General features: G+C 32.2%; 1 protein-coding gene across 1 annotated transcript in view; it reads right to left on the bottom strand.

Moving 5' to 3' along the window:
• LOC111040375 (Krueppel-like factor luna) overlaps window positions 1-22,748 on the bottom strand; it is an 83,483-nt gene that overhangs the window by 7,110 nt on the left and 53,625 nt on the right. Inside the window, exon 2 of the mRNA XM_022324266.1 lies at window positions 11,709-12,058. Coding sequence (XP_022179958.1) covers window positions 11,709-12,058 — 350 coding nt within the window. The remainder of the gene's footprint in view (window positions 1-11,708; window positions 12,059-22,748) is intronic.

The following is a 22,748-nucleotide window of genomic DNA, read 5'->3' as shown; positions in this document are numbered from 1 at the left end:
TTGAAACGGTTGGTAACCTTGAAAGTTTAAAATATAGCGAACAGCATAAATAATTCATATAGGTACCTTCATGTACCCACAAAATATATTAACATCCATTATGTACCCATATGTTCGAATACACCCAAATATTTTTTAATACATAGGTAACTATAAATAAGGTACTACTTAAAAAAAAAACAAGACAGGGTCGAATGATTGTTTGAAAGGAAAAACTCGAATGTGCATTTCGTTGGTCAAACATTACAATTTTTTTCCCTCCGTTAGAAAGCGACTTTTAATTCTATTAACGAGGTTCGCACGAACGTTTAAACTCACTTACTCACAAGATATAATATAAAATATTATAGTAGTATATTGCTCAGAGTATCTACTCTCAACTCTCAAGGGGATACTTTAACACTTTGACATAACTTGATAACTACAATGTAACGTTTTAACTTTCATTTCAAAAGGCAATAACTAAAAATAAAAATTAACTTTCTAATTCAATCTTCAATCGATCAATAATTGGTCACCGTTGATAAAAGATTATAATCAATATTATATAATATTATGATAATAGTCAAATAGTCCAGACTACCTATAGTCGTATAGAATAGTACGCGATAACAAGCGCACCTAGTTTACTTACCTATATGTTATGTTTATGTTTTTTGAACCGATTTCAAAAATGTACTGGACAATTCGAAAGAAAAAGGGACACAATTCTAAAATTCCACTAACGGGGAACGGATGTGTCTTGTGGCTCAATAAATATGTCGTATAACAATGCTGCAGGACCGTATAGGCATCTGTGCCGGATTGCAAGACACAATGCACACGCGTTTCTTATTCAATTTTGCTTTTCGTCATCTCCTGCGTAGGTCCGCCACCGACCGAATCAGCACAGCTGTGTACGATTTTAATCATCCATTATTAGATGTATAATATTATTTATTATGCATTGGACACGAGTCGGATTCGATTAGACGATTTGCCGAGTCATTCGAAACGCCATTACTCCGGAGTGGGCCTCGAGTTGCACAAACGTATAATAATAATAGCAATAGTCATAGTAACACATACTCGTATCCGTCGAAATGTATATCACAGACACACGCGCACATATACCTATTGGCTATTATATTATATTATATTATTAAAACATGCGGATACCCATATAAATATATAATATAATACCTATTTGATCGAGTGATACGGTTTCAACCGGTTCGGTTGTGTGACGCAACGCGACAATGATATAATAATAAGAACAACTCAATAAAAATGTGTCCTGGTCGTGACGACAATGTATGTATAATATTATGTTGCTGCTGTGGTGCGGTTTAATGTGTGCGATCGTAATAATAATACTGTTGTGTCTGCCGTTCGAAATTTGAAATAATAATTGTATATAATTAAGATTAGTAGTCTTATATATGGCGGTTGGTGTACCAGGTACCTACACGTATTATAGGTAGGTGCAAATCGTTATTATACTTTTTTTCTCGCAGGTATATACTATAGAATAAATAGGCCATCGGTCTACCTGGACGTTCTCAAATGATAAGCTACGAGGTAATATATTTTTTATTTCCATAAAAAAATTACCGTACATTAGTGATTAAAGTCGAATTCACAGCTACGACGTGCGTCGTGTCGTGCGATGGCGTGGTAACTATATGGTTATAACTGATAACCAATATGGTTTGAAAGTTGAGCTGTTGTCAATTCTTGGTACACTCGGTTGCAACTCGGTTATTACATGATAACAAAAAATAAATGTGACAATGCGATTTCATCAACACGACGTAGCTGTGAATGAGCCTTAAAGGCGGGTTTTCACTAAATGCGTGTGCCGTGTACACGGAAAATGTTCAGCTATGCCTAATAACACAGTAACGTAGTTAATTGTGTGGTAACCTATCCTAACCAAACAAAGGATTTGTATGCACATATGTGTTTAGTGGAAATCCGCCTTAAGTGCGAATGGTTATCTAATGGTTACTACTGGTAACGTTTGTATCGATGGGGCATTTACCAAAACTTTGAGAAAGCTGGGTATTTATTATAGAGCTAATGGTCTGTAAATTTTATATTATCTATGTTTTTTCAACGAGCAAGTTCTTCCCCATGGATGCCAACTGCTCTAAATATATGCATATTTCCCAGTGAATATCGTAAAGTTTGTGTGTAAGCGCACAGTGCAGCGCAGGGTTGTAGCACTCTAAATAATAAGGTTCGAAATAATTTTTATCGTTAATTATATTCAAGAACAAATTGTACAGGTATAATCAAAAAATATTATAAGATTTACAATATACATTTGGCCATGCAGTTAAATACGTATAATGTATATAGGTACATATAATTCGTAGACCGTAGTGATCATTTTTGTTTTATAAAATATACGAAATGCATAAAATTGTGTGAAACAATCAGGAACAATGCAGTTGGTACATTCACCAGTGATACAAATTACACTTAAAGGTAAACTAGAAGGAAAATATAATATATGTAATTAGTATACTGTAGAGTGTATTAAGTTGTTTATAATAAAACATTTAAGTGTAGTAGGTAAGTGATTTTCAACATACATAATGCATAATGTATGGCTGCGGCGGTGGAGTAAAATGCAAAGCATATAATAATACTAAACAGCATTAACTGGAGTATTATAGGTATTGTCGGTTTGTTCCAAGGTTCAACGAAATGTGTATGTTGTACACGATGCCGAGAGAACAATATAATATATAATTTTAACATTTGTATAATATTACATATTAATTAGCAATGTGGGTATGCTATATACTATAATGTAGCATCGATGTAATTTTATTTTGTTGCAAAGAAAAAAAGCAATTAATCGAATCTTATCGAAATATTTGTTGTTGTGTTCTACTGCGGTCATTATTTTAGAAAACACCACTAACAAATCGACAATGACAAACAAACTACAACGATAAAAAATAAATTCGGAACGAATTCAAGTCGATGCCGATGAACCTAATCTATACATTCAGAGCACGCTAATTCCTGTTTTACATCGATACATACCTATTGACTATCAGACTTTTTAAGGATTTGCCTTTGAAAATGCAAGCTGGAAGGACGGAGATGGGTTAAAAGTCTGAAAAAACCTTGATTCGTGAAAAATAAAAATAAAATCCCCTTCCTATCCTTCGCAAACAAAAATTATATTATAGTTTTTCACTGGTGTAAACGTACAATGATTATAGAATGCATTTAAAAATGTCGGTCGATTTAATTTAATTTCAATAAAACGGGTATAATATTGTGACCTTGAATTTCCAATCTTAATATATTAAAAACTACATAACATTTTCTAAAATAAAATGTTAAAGACCATCGTTGTGATATTAAAATAATACGTAGGTACCTATACTTAATTTAAATCTAAGACTTAGGTAGGTGTACCCATTAAATTTTTAGTAAGACAATTATAATAAAGCAATAATATAAATAATAATATAATCAAAGTTGCTGCAAAATGCAGTCTTAGAATTTAATGTCAACAATTGTGTACAAAAGACATCAAATTTTAAAAAAATCTATTGATGTACACTAATTTCTCTTCTTTATTCCTTTTTATTGCTAAAAATATTCTGCTAATAGTCTATTACCAGCTGTAATATAATTCCTCCATTAATATAAAGCTTTATATGAAGATATTGTTATGACAACAAACATTTTAATTTCATATTCCGAAACAAAATATCACTCGGAGTACTTAGTTAAATACAATTAAAATCTCGTAAGAGTATTTAATAAGTTGTAAACAATGCAAGTGTGTGCGAAGAAGCGGACCCACATTTTGGGAGGTACCACTTATGCCTCGGCTTATTAACAGAACTTTAAAATAGTTATGAAACTATAACTCATAAACTATTCTTGTTTAAAACTTAATTTTTATTCATTGAAGTAAAAATAATCTGCTTCAGAATACGAAATTAAAAATGCGCGTTTTCTTTCTAAAAATTATAGAAAACTTAAAATTGACAACAATAAAAATAAATTAAATGGTAGTGGTTCTTTGATAAATGAATCACCGAGAAGGCGTATGCTGCTTGTGTGGACCTGTGTTTCCATTTTAAAACTTAGCGTTATCATTATACGGTTATGTAAAACGGAACAATTGTGCAGGTAAAAAAACCACGTCTGAATAATATAATATACGTTTACATTTCGAGCGCAATTTTTTAATATGGGTACGGGACAACACTACAGACACGTCGTGGTCAATATATAGATGATTATATATGCACGCACTTGCACACGTATTTGCATGTGCTTAAACGACATCTGTCAACCACAATAATAAATAGTAATAATAAAATCTCTTCTAGAAAACTCGTCGGCGCGTTGTCGTCGATCGTCGTCCGACAAAAGCGTAACTTCCGACTCGTGCCTACGTTTTCTGGGATATTACTGCACAATATTTTAAATTATAGAAGGAGCAGCAGAGGACTTAGCAAAAATGTCCGCGGGAGGATTTTTTTTATCAGATTGCACTTAACATACCAAGACTTGACTGCAATTCTATACCCAATGTTATGTAGGTACAACTGATCTCTTACACTAGATTGTTGTGATTTTGCAAATCAAATACATATTTCGATGGATTTATCAAATACGAATCGCAGAGATGATAATTTAGAAAAAATATTATTACTATTAGAAAAAATTGTGACATCTAAGCATAGTATCAGGTACATGTACCTGTAATTTTTAAGTACCTATTTATAAATAACAATTTGTTCTGAACAATTTTTTTTATATTCTGTCCTTGTATTTATAACAATTTTCCCCTTCCCAGAATTTTGATGCTAATTGCTCCATAAACTGCAGCCTGCAAGTATGATCTCGGGAAAACTTAACGATAAATAATAAAAAATTATGAAAGAGTATAGGATATATTTCTTATCAGGTATGATAATTGATAACTGATAATCATCAAATTGTAATTAACATGTGTTTGTTGTGATTTCTGAAATAATTAACATAAAACAATCCATTATTTATATTTTTGATAAAGGTATAAGAAGGAACATAATATAATATCGCTAAATCATTTAACATTAAATTGTTCTGAATCAAATTGAACCACAACCACAAACATCTTTTCTGTAAAATCCATTCGTTAATATATAAAATATTTCTGTACTGTTTATTTATATACAATATACATGCAAACCTATGTACACATTCCTTAGTTAAGTATTCGGTTTTTTTGTGTTTTTTCGCAATAAGTAAATAACTACATTAGTAGGTACCTATACACATAATATGTTTGAAGTAGAAATATATTCACTCAGCCGATATATGTGTATATATATACATACATAATATATATTATGTGAGTCGTGTGAATAATACAAGTCGTATAATATTTATTTCGCAACGCACGCGATTCGTATATAATATTATAATAATATATATCGTGTACGATATTCGATTTAATTAATTTTTCCAAACACCTCTCCCCCGGCAATGGTTGTCGATGTCTAATGTCAAGGTCGGTAGGAACAAAACAAAATAAAAAAAATAAATAAATAAAAAATGATCTAGATCCTTATAGAACCTGTGCTACCGACAGCGGCGGCGGCGGCTATCTATGTGGCATGATATTATTATAAATTTATAACATTATATGATTATGATTATTATTATTATTGTTGTTGTTGTTGTTGTTGCTACGAACTGGCATCGGAGGAAAATATATTTTATTATCATATATTATATACATAGGTATATGGTTTAACACATAATATTCACTGCAATATGTCAGTATATATCCTGTTGGCAAATTAAATACCTATAGGTACAACGTACCTTACTCTGTATTTACGAGCGTAAAAAAGAATTTGAAAAAAAATCGAAAACAGTCGTGCTCTTTTAATAATAATGTACGGGTAAAATATTAAGCGAACAAAGAAAACGGCTGTATTTCATGTAATTTAGTGATTTTAGCGACTCTTACGACGTAAATCAATGAAATCATAATAATATTAACATTTATGATATCGTCTCTTACGACCATTGACATGCACGTTTTGTTTAATAATAAAATAAACAACAGCATTATCTAACTTAACTCTGTTTAAATATTATAATATAAGAGATATACACCTATCTCGCCGTCGTGTACATTTTGTTGCCAACGGCGAAATGTGTTACCTTTATACATCATTTTCAATAATTATTATTTATTATTAATCGTCAAATGACCTAACATAACCTACTCCTAGGTACGGTACCTATTTGAAAATGTAATGATGTCGACAGTAACAAAATACCACACGCGAGCAGAATAAATTATTGATGAATAGTTATTATATAACCACAAAATTAACTCGGTTTGAAGACCATGTTATGTGTAAGACTATAATAATATACCTAGATTTAATATGAATGATGTATCGGTACCTATAATACGGAAATAATAATTTTTTATTTCAGAACACAATCGGCGAGCGAATATTTTATACCTACCGCATACCTGCAGCTAGGTACTATACATTATTTTTCAGCAAACTCGGTCGGACGAGTTCATTTTAAACTATTGTATGGTTTAAGGCAGCAGTTCTTAACATATAGTAAGCAGACGTCCAAATCAAGACCACATATAGTCATCTTTGAATTAAGACGGTCTTCTTAGACCCATTTTGGTTCGTAATGTATTGAGAATCGCAAAAATCGTCCATGACAAAGCGCTGGACTGGATAACTCTGTTTTTGTAACGCCTTAAACTTTCAGAAAATCTAGTTGATCAGAAGTTGACTGCATAGTGTGGAAAATATGAATAAAAAAAAAACAAATGATTTTTGAATTTAACGAATGTTTCGATTTTTTTTTAGCGTGCCAAACAACGAACTCTTAGTAAGAACATTATTAAAACGAACGCCATAATAATAATAATATTTGCTCGCATGTCGCATGTCATTTGTTCAATAGCAAACAGCTACTCACAAACACAAAATATATACATAATATTATACACTAAGGTGCATTTGTACGTTAATTAAAATGTTATTTCGACGACTGGTTTTCCGAAATCTGTGCTCCGGTGTACATTATTTTGTTATAAGCGTAAGTGTAACGACGATGTTTTAAAATAATTACTATTTTTAATTTCACTACCGCCCCAGGATTAGGTGACGTGGGTGCCCGTGAAAATTGATTTGAGATAATAATAGCTCAACATCTACCGTTCTCGGTTCGGCGGTACATCATAGATCACAATCAGTGGTATAAAGGTAAGTTGTGGCCTAAGAGGCCACTGGCCCCAAAATTCAAAATTGTAATTACCTAGCGTAAAATAAGTATGATAATGATTTAATTAGTATACATTTCTAAGAACCATTCTAAAAATGTTCAAGTTTACTGTTTGTTTACCCAAAGTTTAGTTTAGTTTAGTTCAGGATTATTTATTAATAATTATAATGTTATTATCAATAACACTCCCTGCAATAAGCAGTGCTAGTCCACAACTATTGTTTTGAAGTTCCATTGATCCAAGCTTTAAAGCAATTGAAAATATGTTTGACAAAAACTGAACTTCGATGAATTGATCGGTTTATAGAATTAAAGCCAGGAAAAAAATCACTTAACAGTAATTTCCATCGTACATTTTTGTAAATATTATACTAATCTTCCTTGACATGTTTTGTACCAATGTCTAACTAATTGACTTTTCGGCATCACTTAATGTTTGTTTTTCAGCCTAAAATAGTGAAGGGTTATCTTTTGTTTATCGTTAAATTGTTATGCTACGGGGCCCTACGAACCAAGTTATGCCACTGATCACAATACAGATGTAATAATAATATGTGTATTATAATTTATATCACGACCTTTCCTAAGCGGACGGTTATCTCGAGTCGTTGGCTGCATAACTAAGCGGACACTCGGAGGAGAGTTGAAAGAAAAGAAAAAAATGTTTCCACCGGAGGTCGTTTGTTTGTTTACATATTTATTTATTATGGGTATAACTATATACCCCGGAATATACCTATATTATCATACACGATATGTGTATTATACGCGGATACAATTTATAGCGCATACCTATATTATACATTGCCTATTGGTACGCTACCGGCCGGTCGGTCGCCGACACTTGCGTTCATAATAATATTATATTTATGTAGACCACCACCTCCACCGCCCGCTCGTCCACAGCCGGTCTAATATATTATTCCCGGTCGTAGTGTACACACATTATAATAATATACCTCCATAATATAATATATTGTATACATAATATAGTACCTAATACGCGTATTATTATAATGTACCTACAGATCGTTGAAATTTCACTGCTGGCGCGACCCCGTACACCGCGGGATAATGTGGCGCACATACGTATTATGTGTATAGACTTATAGTTGTACATATTATAATATTATGCCTCATAATAATAATTATAAAACGTATGCCATTAAAAAGGAATCGCGTATTACGACCGACGATTATTATAATAACGAACGACCGATCGATCGGCCGACCAATCGATATTATCTCACTGCAGCAGCAGCAGCAGCAGCAGTCGCGAAACCGGTAGCTGCGGTGCATTTTATCGGATAAGACCAGATTTATTCATGATGTCAGGTGTGTGTGTGTGTGTGTGTGTGTGTGTGTGTGTGTGTGTGTGTGTGTGTGTGTAGGCACCAGATTGCAGGTAAATTGCGCTATCTCGGTGTCGAATCGTCCGATTGCGAACAACTGTGCTGCGGTTGCCAATAACCGTATAATATTATTATATAAATTAGACAGCTCGGCGACGGACGGACGATGCGAATATACCTATATTATAATTCCTACCAACATTTTATACGCGTATTGAATTTCAGTGGCGTCATTTGTCATATATACACACGTTTGCGCCGTCGCGGTGTCTGGCGTGTGTATAGGTTTAATAATAATTGTATTCACAATCCTCTCGAGAGTCGGCGAGTTTTTATAATTTTTAGCGTTCTCCGGTCTTACATCACGCGAGATAAAATGACCAGCGGATGTGCAAATTCCAGGGACTGATATGTATTTCGGCAAATTCCTTGAAATGTTCTCAAAACAGGGGAGTGTACAATGGAGATTACAATTTTCATTTATCATACTTCTCAAATGTTCCAGTATCTAATTTAATTATAGTCAGAAATTATTTGAAATATATTAGGAGATACATATACAAGAATAGAATTCAAGTTACACACTTAAATGTTAGTCGTCAGTGTAAAGATTAGATTTTAAATTTATGTGAATTAAAATACAAATTCCCCAGTTGTTACTAGAATGAATCCGAAATATTCCTTGTTCCCTGAAATGTTGTTCGAGGAATATTCCTATAGTAGAAAATCGTTAACAGCAACTCAATGAGATATGGTAAAGAAAAATCGCTTTCTGCACTTCACTTTTGTTCCAAATCGTGGCAGACGTATATGATCCTGATTTACGTAATTTACATATATACCTGCAGGGAACGTCATATTTTGACCTGAACATTTTTCATAAGCACTTTCTTGTTTTTATCCTTATTTTAATACGTCTTATATTCTAGAAAGTTATTGCGATTGTTATATATATTGGGAAAAAAAGGTATAGGTGATTAAAAAAGCTGCCGACATCATCCCCTGGATGACAGAAATTCCCATGCAACAATTTCACTATTGCCATCCTTCTTAAGGAGTTTGAAAACCATGCTTTTTCCTATATAACGTAAGTTTTCCAAGGAAAACCCCCACCCTAATTGTTACACTTCACCTGTCAGTCGGAAAAATGAATTTGCAAACAATTTGAAAATGTTTGTAGAAATGTTTTCGCACAGCTGGCGTTCAAAGTTTGAAACTCTTGTATCGCGTTGTAATCGATTATGCGAATAGAATAACAATAAATAATAACACGAATATAGTTTTATCGTCTTAATAACATCAACACCGTAGTCCGGTTCAGAGATAAAGTATTATATTATACGAATGCGAATAATATTCCATTAGTCCTGCGACCGCTCGCCCACGCACCTATATACATATAATAACCTCATCGTACACGCGCGTGGGACCCCGACCATAGTCCACCAGCTGTGGCAGTTTGTTAGCGACGTCCGCCGCCGCACCTTGCCCGCCCGACACGCCTAGAGAAACATATTATAGCGCTTAGAAAAAACGAGGTATCAAATATTATTATTATTATTTGTAATGTACAATATGTGATCGTTTTCGGATTTCCACATCGTCGGCACAACCACCGCCACCGTAAATCTCTTCGGAGTGAAAAATATTGTAATCACACAATCGACCATGTACCTATTTTCTAGTGAATTTGACGATGGCAATGTTTAATACAATTAGCAGAAGAGAGAGACAGAGAGGTTAGAAAATATTGTAGAAACTCGTACCTATATGATGGGTCATGAACTTCGACATAATATTTAGTTCTGTTACCTTAAAAGTCTTGTGTTGTGTTTTATAGCGATTATAATATTATATATAGTACATTATATCATATGAGAGTATCATTGCTTTTAATTTCAAGAACCGATCAGGTAAAAAAAAGTTTTTGAACACACTCTTAGACAAAAACATACGATGCAGAATGTGCATATCATATAGATAGTGTGATCCGTTTGAAAATGGGAGTATGTACCATATAATATTATTATATTATATCGAGTATTGTCTGAAGGATATAATAATAGTACACTGAAATAACAATTAAAGTACGTCATAATATACCTATTCTTGATAAACCCTATAGCATGCGCCTTGGAAACTAATATAGGTATTACGATCAAAAGTATTGGTAAATCAATTTCTCGTCAGGACCTACACATGTAGATATAATATATAAAGTATTGGACAACCATTATTTGTGTTCGAGTTCAATGTTCATACTTAGTGTACCTACACTTTATAGGAACTTATTCAAAAAAAATATATAATACCTTTGCATTCCATTGAACAAAATAAAAGAAATTGTCAACTATGTCGGAAAGAGTACAATATTATGTACGTCGTTAAGTATGTTAACTGAGGGGGAAGTACATTGTGAAAGCAGTACCACAACGGCTAGTATAGTGGTGCAGGCTCGATTAGAAAAAACATGTTGACCAAACCTGCAAGATCTTACAATGTAACGATAAATTTAATCTAGATACATAATATTATGTCTTTTTTTCATTTGGATTTATCAACTTTGTGTGCTACAAGCAGCGTGACTGTTGTTTTCTTGGGACGAGCGTTATAATAATAAATAATAATAATAATGTCGTTTTAGTAGGTATTAAACTTATTAAAGGTACTTTCTCGTTCGTGTCTAAAGGTCTACAACCAACAAACGTGAAGTACTTAATCGTTATACATTTTAAAAGATTTCCCTGCTCACCCTCCAACGCTACATTTAAATATTTTAATGTGTATTCTTTTTTCACGAAAAAATAAGCAAAGTTATTCGGTTATTTGGTCTCCATCAACCACCGATAAGGTACAATTAGTTATCGATTAACAGATGTGCAGAACAAGTTATTCAATTTAAGGAACCTAGTCAAGCCCCAGCGGCCCAGCTATACTTATCTAGATAAACTAAATTCCAATTACTTATAATTTTTATCCATATAAGTGTGCGACTTTTAACCGACAACTTATTGACCACTTCTCAATGGTGTTAATATTATTATTTATTTAAAATAGGTTATTTATTATGATAAGTACCTGTTGTAGTACGGCTTGTCCGCGGCGTAGGTCGTCATCATGGCATCCGGCGGTACGGGGTCGTTGGTGCCGCTGTGCTGGTCAGCCACATAGTTGATCAACATGTCCAGATCAATGAATTCCTCGTAGGGAACAGCATCCGAAGGTGAATCCAGGTGCTGATGGTGCTGTGCGTCGTCGAGAGGATGGTTTCCGACGTCAGGTGCCATCGGGTCGCATCGCCTATGGCTGTCTGTTGACGGAGCCAACCCGGGGACGGTGCCCGATCCGCACATGTATACCGGCGATGCCTGTGGGGCCGCCGGGTTGCCCAGCCAGGAGATGGTATCCTGCCACACTTGCCAGTCATCCTGCAAAAAAAAAAAATCAAATGGAAATCAGTTCAGTGACGGGTTGCGAGGTCGCACACTTAATGTAATATTATATAATATTGGTGAGTTATTCTAGGAATGATAAAATTGGTACCTATAGATACAAAATATATACTTATATAAATTAAATACTCGACAAATTCGACTAGGCAGGCTGCGCCGATTCCATAATTGTTGGAATCACGTACCTAACTGTTTTAATGCAGACCTTATTATGACTTAGGTAAGCATTTTTCTTTAAAATATAATAATTATAATAACGAATAAATGTAAATTATGTAAGGCTATTTATAACTATCTTGAGATATACAATTATTAATCAAGATCTTAATTTCTTGTAATCATGTACCTGATATAAGTTATTACAAACGACATAATTAATAAAAATCAATCAAAAAAATATATACCTACTTTGTTTGAATTTTAAAGCACAGTTAAGTACGGTTTTTTTTTTTATTAAACAACATACATCACATGGCATAGTCTTAGGTGCAATTTGGAAGGGGGCTTGAGTGTGCTTAGCAACCCCAAATTTGTCAATATTAATTTACATTTTATTAGTCGTTATGTGGGTATCCATAACCATAAGATAATTTGAAAAAAATAGAGCGAGTTCAATTCTTATGCATATTTTTGTTTATAAATTGGAATACTATGCGAATACACCAGAAAATAACTCGACGCACGATTTGAATGTATTTTATACTATTATTATGTGTAGGAGTACCAACACATCAAGCACAGTAATATTATAATAGATGGGTGTCTGAAATTATGCATAAACTATTATGATTTTGGCACACTCGTGTGTGAAAGTTTGTTTTTCTTTCGACATAATATGGTTCGTTTATACATTTAGTCCGAATCTGTGAATGATAACTTATTATAATGCGTATTCTATGTTGGACACCGTGTCTCAATACACTCGTGAACGCCGGCCCTGAATATAAATCGTACGAGTTTGATATATTTTAAAGAAATGATTGTTTATTAAAATAGAGTCGAAACTAGTTATTACAGATATTCAATTTAGTACTACTAACCCGATCCGAAATTATTAGCATAATTGGCGAACAATGTAGTAAGTATAGTAAATCGCGACTGTGTAGGTAATAAGTACAATTTTAAAAACTCGACGAGAAATCTCGGTTTAAATCTGTATAATTTTATACTCTAAATACCATAGGTATGTGCTGTAATTCTGTAGGTACTTATTTATTATTTTTGTTTTCAAACGTACTTATCCAGGAAATTCGTGTCAATTATCATTATATACACTACTCTGCTGCAGCCAGTATAGTAGTTAAAAATATTATGTAACTAAGACACACATTTTGTAATACATATGAAATAAAATATAACTTTTTAAGTGTCAAGAAATATTCAATGTATACCAATACGAAAATCAGGTTTGATTGTGCTGTTTATAAATGGATAGCTGAACGCATAAACTAATTGAATAATTTATACTCAAACATCAAATTAGAATATTTTATTATATTTTATTTTGCCAACAATTTAATTACTTATTTAATTTATATTTTAGTAAATTGTCGATATACATAACTAATTTATCATGATTCATAACTACAATCAATCCGAGACAAGGTAGGTAGGTACTCCGCATATAGTATAAAATATAAATACTATCAATTCAATTCAAACGATATTGTACATTTTACGATATATTTCTAATGAAATTGTTAATTTTTGTTTTTAAAAGAATACCGTCTTGTGACACCGTGTACATTGATATTTCAATATTTAATGCGTGTGTTCCTATTGACCGTTATTGGTCACTGGTTAACACTTCGGAAGCAGTTAACAAGGCTAGGGGTAGGGACATCGTGTCTTGAAATACTTTACAACACGTACCTATGCTTTATGCACTAAATATATACAATAATAACATTGAAAATTAATTATTTATGTATATTAAATTACGTAACACATTTTTTTAACTGCCGTTTTTTTATTATTCAACATTTATTATGAATACTTGATTAATTTTAATATATATATACTGTCACTCGTTCATTACGCCGACGATACAGACGGGTAAGAATGTTTTCTTAATTTTCGTGTTCGAACAAAATGTAGACGTATCTACAATCCACATGCACAGAAAACGGTGGTGTCCGTACCAATTTAACTAAAACTTAAGAGTTAAGGGAACTAGGGATCCTTAACTAATAGTGGCTTAATGCTAGTTGAGAACCACTGCTATAATGTACCTACGTACCTATTAGTCCTTATATCAGGTATATAATAATAGAATTATGGGTCTTGCGGGTGTTTTTCCTCCTATATTCGCATAATAGCGCACAGATATTTTTATATTTTTATGCGTGTGTACCTACGGCAAACGTGGTCGGTTTTGACGTCGAATACCGCCTACAGCAAATCGAGATTAAAAGTTGATAGGTATACGATAACAATGTTTTTTTCAGCCGTTGACCATCATCCAACCATCGTTTTATTATCATTTTTTTTTTTCAAATACGTTTTGCCGCTCGAGTTTGTTTGATTCTTGTTATTGATTTGTGAAGTTCATGAGATTTGAATAGGTAGGTACTCAGAAACAACCGCGTTTAAAAAAGGATAAGATCCCGACGGCTGATGTTTAAAATTTTAATTTTGCCATCTACCTATAACAAGGGGTTATTATGTTTGCGTTTTGATGATTGGATATTATTTCTTGTATATTATACACAACTCGAATACGCCACGCTCGTCTTGCCACACACCGTGTAAAATACGTTTTGGTATAATTATATATCTTTGCTATTAGGTATAATATGATTTAAATGGCCAATTAATAATTGTCCGATTCGCATAGCCGACCGACGAATTCCAAACTAATAAGTACACGAACTAAACAACAACTATTTTTCTCCACCTTGGTAGACATATATTAACAATAATACTATTTATCAGGTAGATAGGTTATTAATAATGCATTAGGTCTATAGGATCAAGTAAATGTGCAGTTTATTTCTGCGCCGTGGCGCACTGGTGCTATGAACCAAACAAAACTAGGACACTTTTTCTCGGCGATAATTTTTTACTATTCGTAAGCGACATTTTCTCTTAAATTCTTTAAATATTTCAAATACCTCAGTGTGTAGCCGAAAATTTCAAATATTTCAGTTATTTTGATTGGTATCCATTTGGACTTTTTATATTACACGTTTACGCATCTTTTAACAAGTAAATAATTGGGTACTTAATTAGTAGTTATGCATTTGCTCTGCACCTACATGTTGTCCTATACTGTTTAATATTTTTATAAACCTTATAAATGTACACACATTATCCATAATTCGATTTATAAGATTTTCGTTTTGAGGAACTAGGAAATTACACTTATGGGATTGATTATATTATAAATGTAAGAGGAGAAGTTTTCATTTCCTATAGATAGAATAATAATCATAAATTGATACGAAAATCATGACACTCGTTGAACGAGAGACGTCATGAGTAATGTGATCTCTAAATGTTGTGATCAAATCGAAACTGTAGTATAAATGCACAGCTATCTAGTAATAAATGAATCTAAGTCAACATATAGAAGATAAAATATTTAATTTTCTAAGTAAGATTCTTTTTATCCGTATAAAAAATCATTTGGAAGGTCAAAAATATATTTCATTATTTAATATTAATATATTAATAAATTATATGCATAGCTTCTATATGGATCATAGTTCATATATGATATTAGATAATAATTAGTAACAATATATCAACAACAAGCATAAAAACGTTGGTAAAATTTTCGGCTTGATTATACTTACTATGTCTAGTGACTAGTACAACAGTAGTACGATTACCTCCATAGTTACAAATAATATGAACTAAGTGAGATAAACACCATTAACCAAACATGTTTTTTTGTTCTTCCCTCATACATTCTAAATACTTAAAATATGATTGTATTTATTTATTTTAAAAATAACTTGCACATATTTTATTATTATTTTTAATTTATAATTTACTAATAATTATTGGCACTTGAGCAATAATTAACAAATTGAACAACGTAATTAATTTTATTTTTATTTATATTAATAATAACCGTTAAGGTTACAGTCACACACTAGATCATACAGGATTGAGTCACATCAATTATAATACAATGTGCAATGTTTTTGTTGTAATGCACATAAATTACAACAACTTATAAGTTCAAAGAAAATATATAGACGCTTGTATAAAATATGTGTTCTCAATGTAAGTACCTACTACCTACTTTATAATATTTGTATAATTATTTGCTTTGCACAAGACGTAGGTTTGAGCCATACATTCGACATAATAATAATGTTAATTTTCTCTGCTTGATATTACATTTCTCATATTTTGTTGATAATATTAAATAATATACTGACGCAGGCCTAAGAAAAAAGGATAATTTTAAATGAGCTCATCAGTTAATTTTTGGGTTAGAAGAAATTTATTTTCATATTTTACTAGCCAATTACAAGCCATTTAAAGAAACCACCTAGCCTCCCTCCTCCTCCAAGTTATACATCACGAATCACGACAATGTGTAGAGGGTGAATGACGCATTCTTTCGGAGCCTCAGGCAATCTGCTTGAAAACACGCTCAAGCGAGTTCACCGCAACTTTATATAAATAGACATGTAGCGTGTTATGAAAATGAGGATCATTATCATTAGCTTAATTTTTAAAAAATAAATTGACATGTGTTCGGCTATTAAAAATATGCACATAAAATTGTTTTAACATAAATATAAAAGGGAAACGCCGTGGCGTATTTATGGAATGAGCAAAAAGGAGTCCCCCGGCAATGGTGGTTTGGCCGTACATATTTATATATTTCATCAAATACTATACATAGTTATTTTATGTATTCTATAAAGTATATTGTAATTTATAAAATATAACTGATAACATAATAATCTACACGATTAGTTGTAATCAAGTTTTTCCTGATTATTGTTTACTTTAAAACTGGTAATGATAACACATTTTCTAACAAAAGTTTGTCAGTTCAAATAGTAGAACAAAATTTAACGTTCTGTTGTCATTGTTCTTGATAACATGAACTTAATATTATTAGAGATAAGAGAATTTTTCCATATTTTTAAGCATGTTCCAGTGTAAAAAATAATTGTAATGTTTATTAACATATGTAACTATTGTCTTGTACAAAACAAATTGTACATTTTTGAACGGTGATTATATAACTATAAAATATACATATTTGGCCATTTGAGTTTTTCGTGCCCCCTTTCCTCATTATTTATTTCAAAATATGCCCTTTGTGCAGTGGCAGATATAGTGGGTAAGGGTCACTGGATCAAGGCTAATGGTGAAACTCCAGGTTCATTTAAAATATATGCCATGTATATGCCTTAATTATAACCCCCCGACCCCTAAAAATGCTTTGCACAGAAAATGAAATCTACTCCAGAACTTGGTTTTTTATTGTTATTGATAAATGATAATAAATAATAATATAGGTACCTACCTAGGTAATAATAATATATGATTATGATGCCTATAAATTATTATGTGTCTAATACACAAACGGCGTGTTGGATAAAAAGAAAGCTCACACACAACTACAGTCACAACTATTATTGTTATTATTATGATTATCATGATTTGTTATTGCAGTCGGTGAAAATGACAGACCATGACATAACAACCGCGCAGCACGGCTGTCGACCCATATGGACCAGTTAGGTATGACGATTGAAGTTTCATCGATTTCGCGCTTACCTACCTTATAATATTTTTATTCTTATTATTATTATCATCATTATTACTCGTGTTTTGTTGGAGCGAAACGATTTCTGTAGACGCGTGCAAAGCTCAAGTTAAACCCGATCAACTGCGTTAACGAGTAATAACATAATATTATTGTAGTTACAGTGGTCGTGACAAATACCGATAGATTTTGCTATGGGTAAATCTTGGTAATAACTAGTTATAATCGAATAACGTTTGAACCACGACGGCTTCATGAAACATAATAATCCACATAGGTACACTCTTTGGGTAAATTACGTGTTTATATATTATAAAGCCGATAAAACGGTTTGGAACTTAGAGTTCTGTAAGAAATCGCGTTTACACGCCAACAGCTTAAATGGTAGGCCTAACCAAATACGCCTCTGATGACCAATGGTTAATTTACATTATTTTCCATTTATTTACACAATTTCGATTGATAAGGTATACATGAATAAAACAATAAATGTATTAGTTCATAGTTGAAAATGATAAATGATAACAAAAATTACAGTTATATATTAATATTATAGACTCCACTGTGAATTTTAATAAAACATTTTTCGTTAGCGCATACAACAAGCATACATAATACTTGGACACGTAAATAACTATTAACAGTGATTTTGCAGTATAATAATTTAATAATCGTATTCAATATCAGTTCCCGTTTGTAAACCATGTTTGTGGTTTGTTTTTAAACCGGTTCAAAATAATTAAAAAGATTTGAAATCTTTTATAGGTACTAGCTAGTATAAAAGTTATGATTTTCAAACCGATTAGACATTACCATACTATTTCGAAATGTTTGTTTGAAATCAAACAGTTTGGTTTGTAAACACCTTTAATGTTTGGTACGTCACCTCCGAAAACGATTAAAAATGTTCAGTTGTCTGGCGTCAAACAAACTATATCAGTGATATAAAGTCATATAATATCACCACCATAAAATCGAATTATCAGACAAATTGATAAAAGTGAAAAAACTTCAAGTCTACGACTCTCGTCGAGAGAACCAATACACCGTGTTAGTGTACCAGGTACCTAACAGCTATTACCAGTATTTAAGCGAAATTTTGGCTCTAAGCGAAATCTGATTTGAATTTACCTCCAAACAAAAACTTTGGTGTCACAGGGGTTAATTATTGTTTTCATTTTTTTGTACAGTTTAAGAGGTTTGTTAGAAAATTTTTTGTAAAATGTAGGTATAAAATTGTTAAGAGAAGTTACATATTGCCAGGGCTGCATTAACCTCACTGCAAAAGAAGCGTTGCTTCAGGCTGGAAAATGTAAACTAATATAAAAAAAAAAATATATCCGCTACCTGTCAAAAAAAAAAAATTATACACAACAATTACTAATCAATATATGTTTTTCTCAACAGTCCAATTACTAAGACATTTTTTTTTTCATTTATTATATTTTTAAAATGTGTCAACATATTACATGTTATTGCAAGTTTTTACAAGACATATTTTTAAATAATTTATAAATGGAAATAATGACGTTAAATCATTTTAGTCATATTTTTTAATGGTCTTGAAATAAGTTACATTACTTTTTTTTTGCGGAGGAAGGAGAGGACTGATAAAAACTGTTTGCTCCGTGGTGGCATTTGCGGTTAGTTATTTTTGATTAGAGGATCTACCTATGCAGCCCCTCTAGAATTTTGACTTTAGTTGCATCCATGCAGCACCTGGTACACTGTGTAATTGATCGATTGGATTTCGCAGATTCTCGACGACCACGGTGAATCAAAAACGAAACGCATTAGCAATGTTTCATCAATTCCAAGACGAAACTATGCCATGGGCATTATTATTATTATGTTACGTGTCTTTGCAATGCAACCACTGCTCGCGAATCCTATTACTGTGAGTTTGCTGTGACCGTGCAGGAATGTTTGTAGTTATGTACAATAACATAATATGGAAGATGTACAGGTGTGATAACGAATATTGTTGTACCAAAGTGCTCTCGATTTCCCAGAAAACGATGAAAAATACTATGGACTTGCCCATTTTCGGAAAAAAGACTGGTAGAAAATTGTTTTTTGAGTTATTGAGAATCGGTATATATTTGTCTTACTCGGAACAATCGACATTCTTATTAGGTTAGATTAGGTTTTTGAAATTCATTATATTTATAATAATAACATTGTGAGAACTGATGTGAAATGGAATATTTTCATGACATAGATTCTTTATACGCGAATAATAATATATACTATATTAGTTATTATTTGATTGGATGGAACTCAAATTAATATGAAATCATACGGTACACAATTTATTGAATTATTTTTGTTAATTATACAAGTATTTTTATTGAGTTTTAGCTTCATTTTAAATGTTGTTTAAATATATTTGTATAAAGCTGCAACATCTGAATTCTTACTAGTATTATTATTCAGGTTAAACCAATTGTTCACGTATTAGAGAAAGGATATTACTACGCATAATTGTAAATTCTATTTAAATAATTTTGAAATAAAGGTTTGTCATTATTTATGAATTTAGAACAATATGAGTAAGAATTTAAATAAATTAAAATTTGCATTCATATTACTGCAATAATAACGCTCACACTATTATCGTTGTTCGATTTTATATACTTACTATTAATTTATTATTTAATACATAAACCGTGGTCTGACCCAATTTAAATAAATCTTCGAATAATCATTTTTTTTTTTTAATGTTTGTTTGTCTATTTATACATTTTTATCGAGACATGATTTAACGACCAATAAGCAGACGAATGACAGACACATAATCATTTTGTATCCTAAATCGTGTAATATACAATAAATACTATCGAAAAAAAATGTTTTGTTGGAAAACTTGAGTCCAAGCTTGACCCAACAAACACCCGGGCGATGGAAATACGGCACGATGGTATTTATATTAATTAATAATCATTATTATCGTCATATCTCGTCTCGTCTCAGACCTACCTATCGTTTATAACGACCGCCGTCTGTACGGCTACCTACTATGAGTATACGCCGCTTATAAGAATAATATCTTCAGGTCTGGTAGAGCGCTAAATACCGCAGACTACGCGACATTTTATCGAGACTTGCAGAAGGTCTGTCTGATGGCATTTTAATTTGTCTGTGTTGTCATAAAAAAAAAAAAAACAGTGTTCGAGGAATTACAAAATGACAAACAAACGAGTTTGGAACGATAACATTTTCAGTGTGCCGCAGGCAATAAACGACCATCGACAACACATCGAATCAGTATTAATTATTATAATGTAGTCCAATTGGCAATAATAAATATCCGTATTTCATACACGATTATCATTGTTTAAACTTCGATTTAGAAAAAACAACTGGATAGGTAAATGAAACGAAATGGAGTGCAAAGTTAATTCCTTGTTACCTATAGCTTAAATACATAATTTAGTACCATATTTATTGTAATATTTGTATTGATTCTCAGCGATGAATGCTTTGATTATACAATTATATTTTTAAAGGGAAAAATAGTAATTTACATGCAAAACCAAACAAAAAAGATATTGTTATTTAAACTATTAAAAGCTTAACACGTTATTAGAAGACTTTAGTTCCACAAAACTATTTTTTGAGAGTCTCTGAATTCAAATTTAATTTTGTCTCGATGGATTTCAATCAAAACATTGAACAGTCGATTTATACATATGTGATTGTAAATTAGTCATAGAAACACCTATTATACGTATACTATGTGGTAGGTGCTGAATTTTTTCGAGCTACGAATTCCGATCAATTTTCCGTAACCTACATATTATTATAAAATACACAATACGTTGTGAACATTTTCATTGGATTCGGGTCCAATATCATATATTTTCGCGGATCCTCGCGGTTTTATGCGTCGTCGGCGAAGAACTACGGTCCTCACCCACTCGCGAACTATGGGTCGGTTTACTTAAAAACTATACATCGATAGAAAACGTGATGGAATTCGTACGGCGGCTGCAGCACAAAGAATTCGCGTGCATATAGGTACACACATAATATTATTACACCAGCTATTATATAGGTACAGTCGTGGTCGTCCATATAGTAAATAATAATAATAATAATAATATATAACTACACCCGCGGAACACGATCTGATCACCGACCGCCGCACGCGCCGCTCCGTTTCCGGAAGTGTGCCTACATACCTGTACATAATGATATACAGAGCGTTTGTTTTGTCTTCAGCCACGGTACTTATTATGCAAACGTTTTTTTTTTATGATTTTTTAATTTTATTTCCCCTTTTCTGTTTTCGTTTGGTAGCAATTATATTATTCAATATTTGTCTGTTCGAATTCATCGAGTATTTGAAACATATTGTTTAAGGTCCGCGGTTTTTTAATTTTGTATTTCGAAACCGTTTCTGATAGATTAAACATTGAATATTGAACGGATGGCCAACGCACGTGTTAAGTAATACGAATTTACGATGGACCGTTAGCCGTTGGCGAAATGTACGAAAATACTCGTAAAATATAAAATGGAAAATGATGTTTTTTTCTTTTAAAAGCTATTGATATCGGCATGAGAAATATTGCTCGAATTAAATATATTTAAATAAACTACTGTACACTTAGGTGTATATTATACTCAAACCGTCAAATATGTAAAATAATGTAAATCAAATTTTGATCAAATACTACTGTTTCTGCAAAAGTTGTGCAATATTATATGTTATCGTTATCTCTACAAATAAGTGGCATGCTCAACTATTATGGGTTTTGAATAGGTATTCCGCTAATAATATTATGAGTGCGTAATAAAATGAATGCAGCTACAGTTCGGAAACGGCGGCGTTTCTGGCACCATTGAAATAGCTCCGCGAAACGGCCAAACGAAATTTACCGGAAATCTTCACCGACATTGGGGCAGATCGATTTGAAAAGA

Source organism: Myzus persicae, unplaced genomic scaffold, assembly GCF_001856785.1.
Source record: "Myzus persicae strain clone G006 unplaced genomic scaffold, MPER_G0061.0, whole genome shotgun sequence".
Lineage (NCBI taxonomy): Eukaryota > Metazoa > Arthropoda > Insecta > Hemiptera > Aphididae > Myzus > Myzus persicae.
The sequence above is the reverse complement of the archived record's forward strand: the minus strand, read 5'-3'. Positions and strand labels throughout refer to the sequence as shown.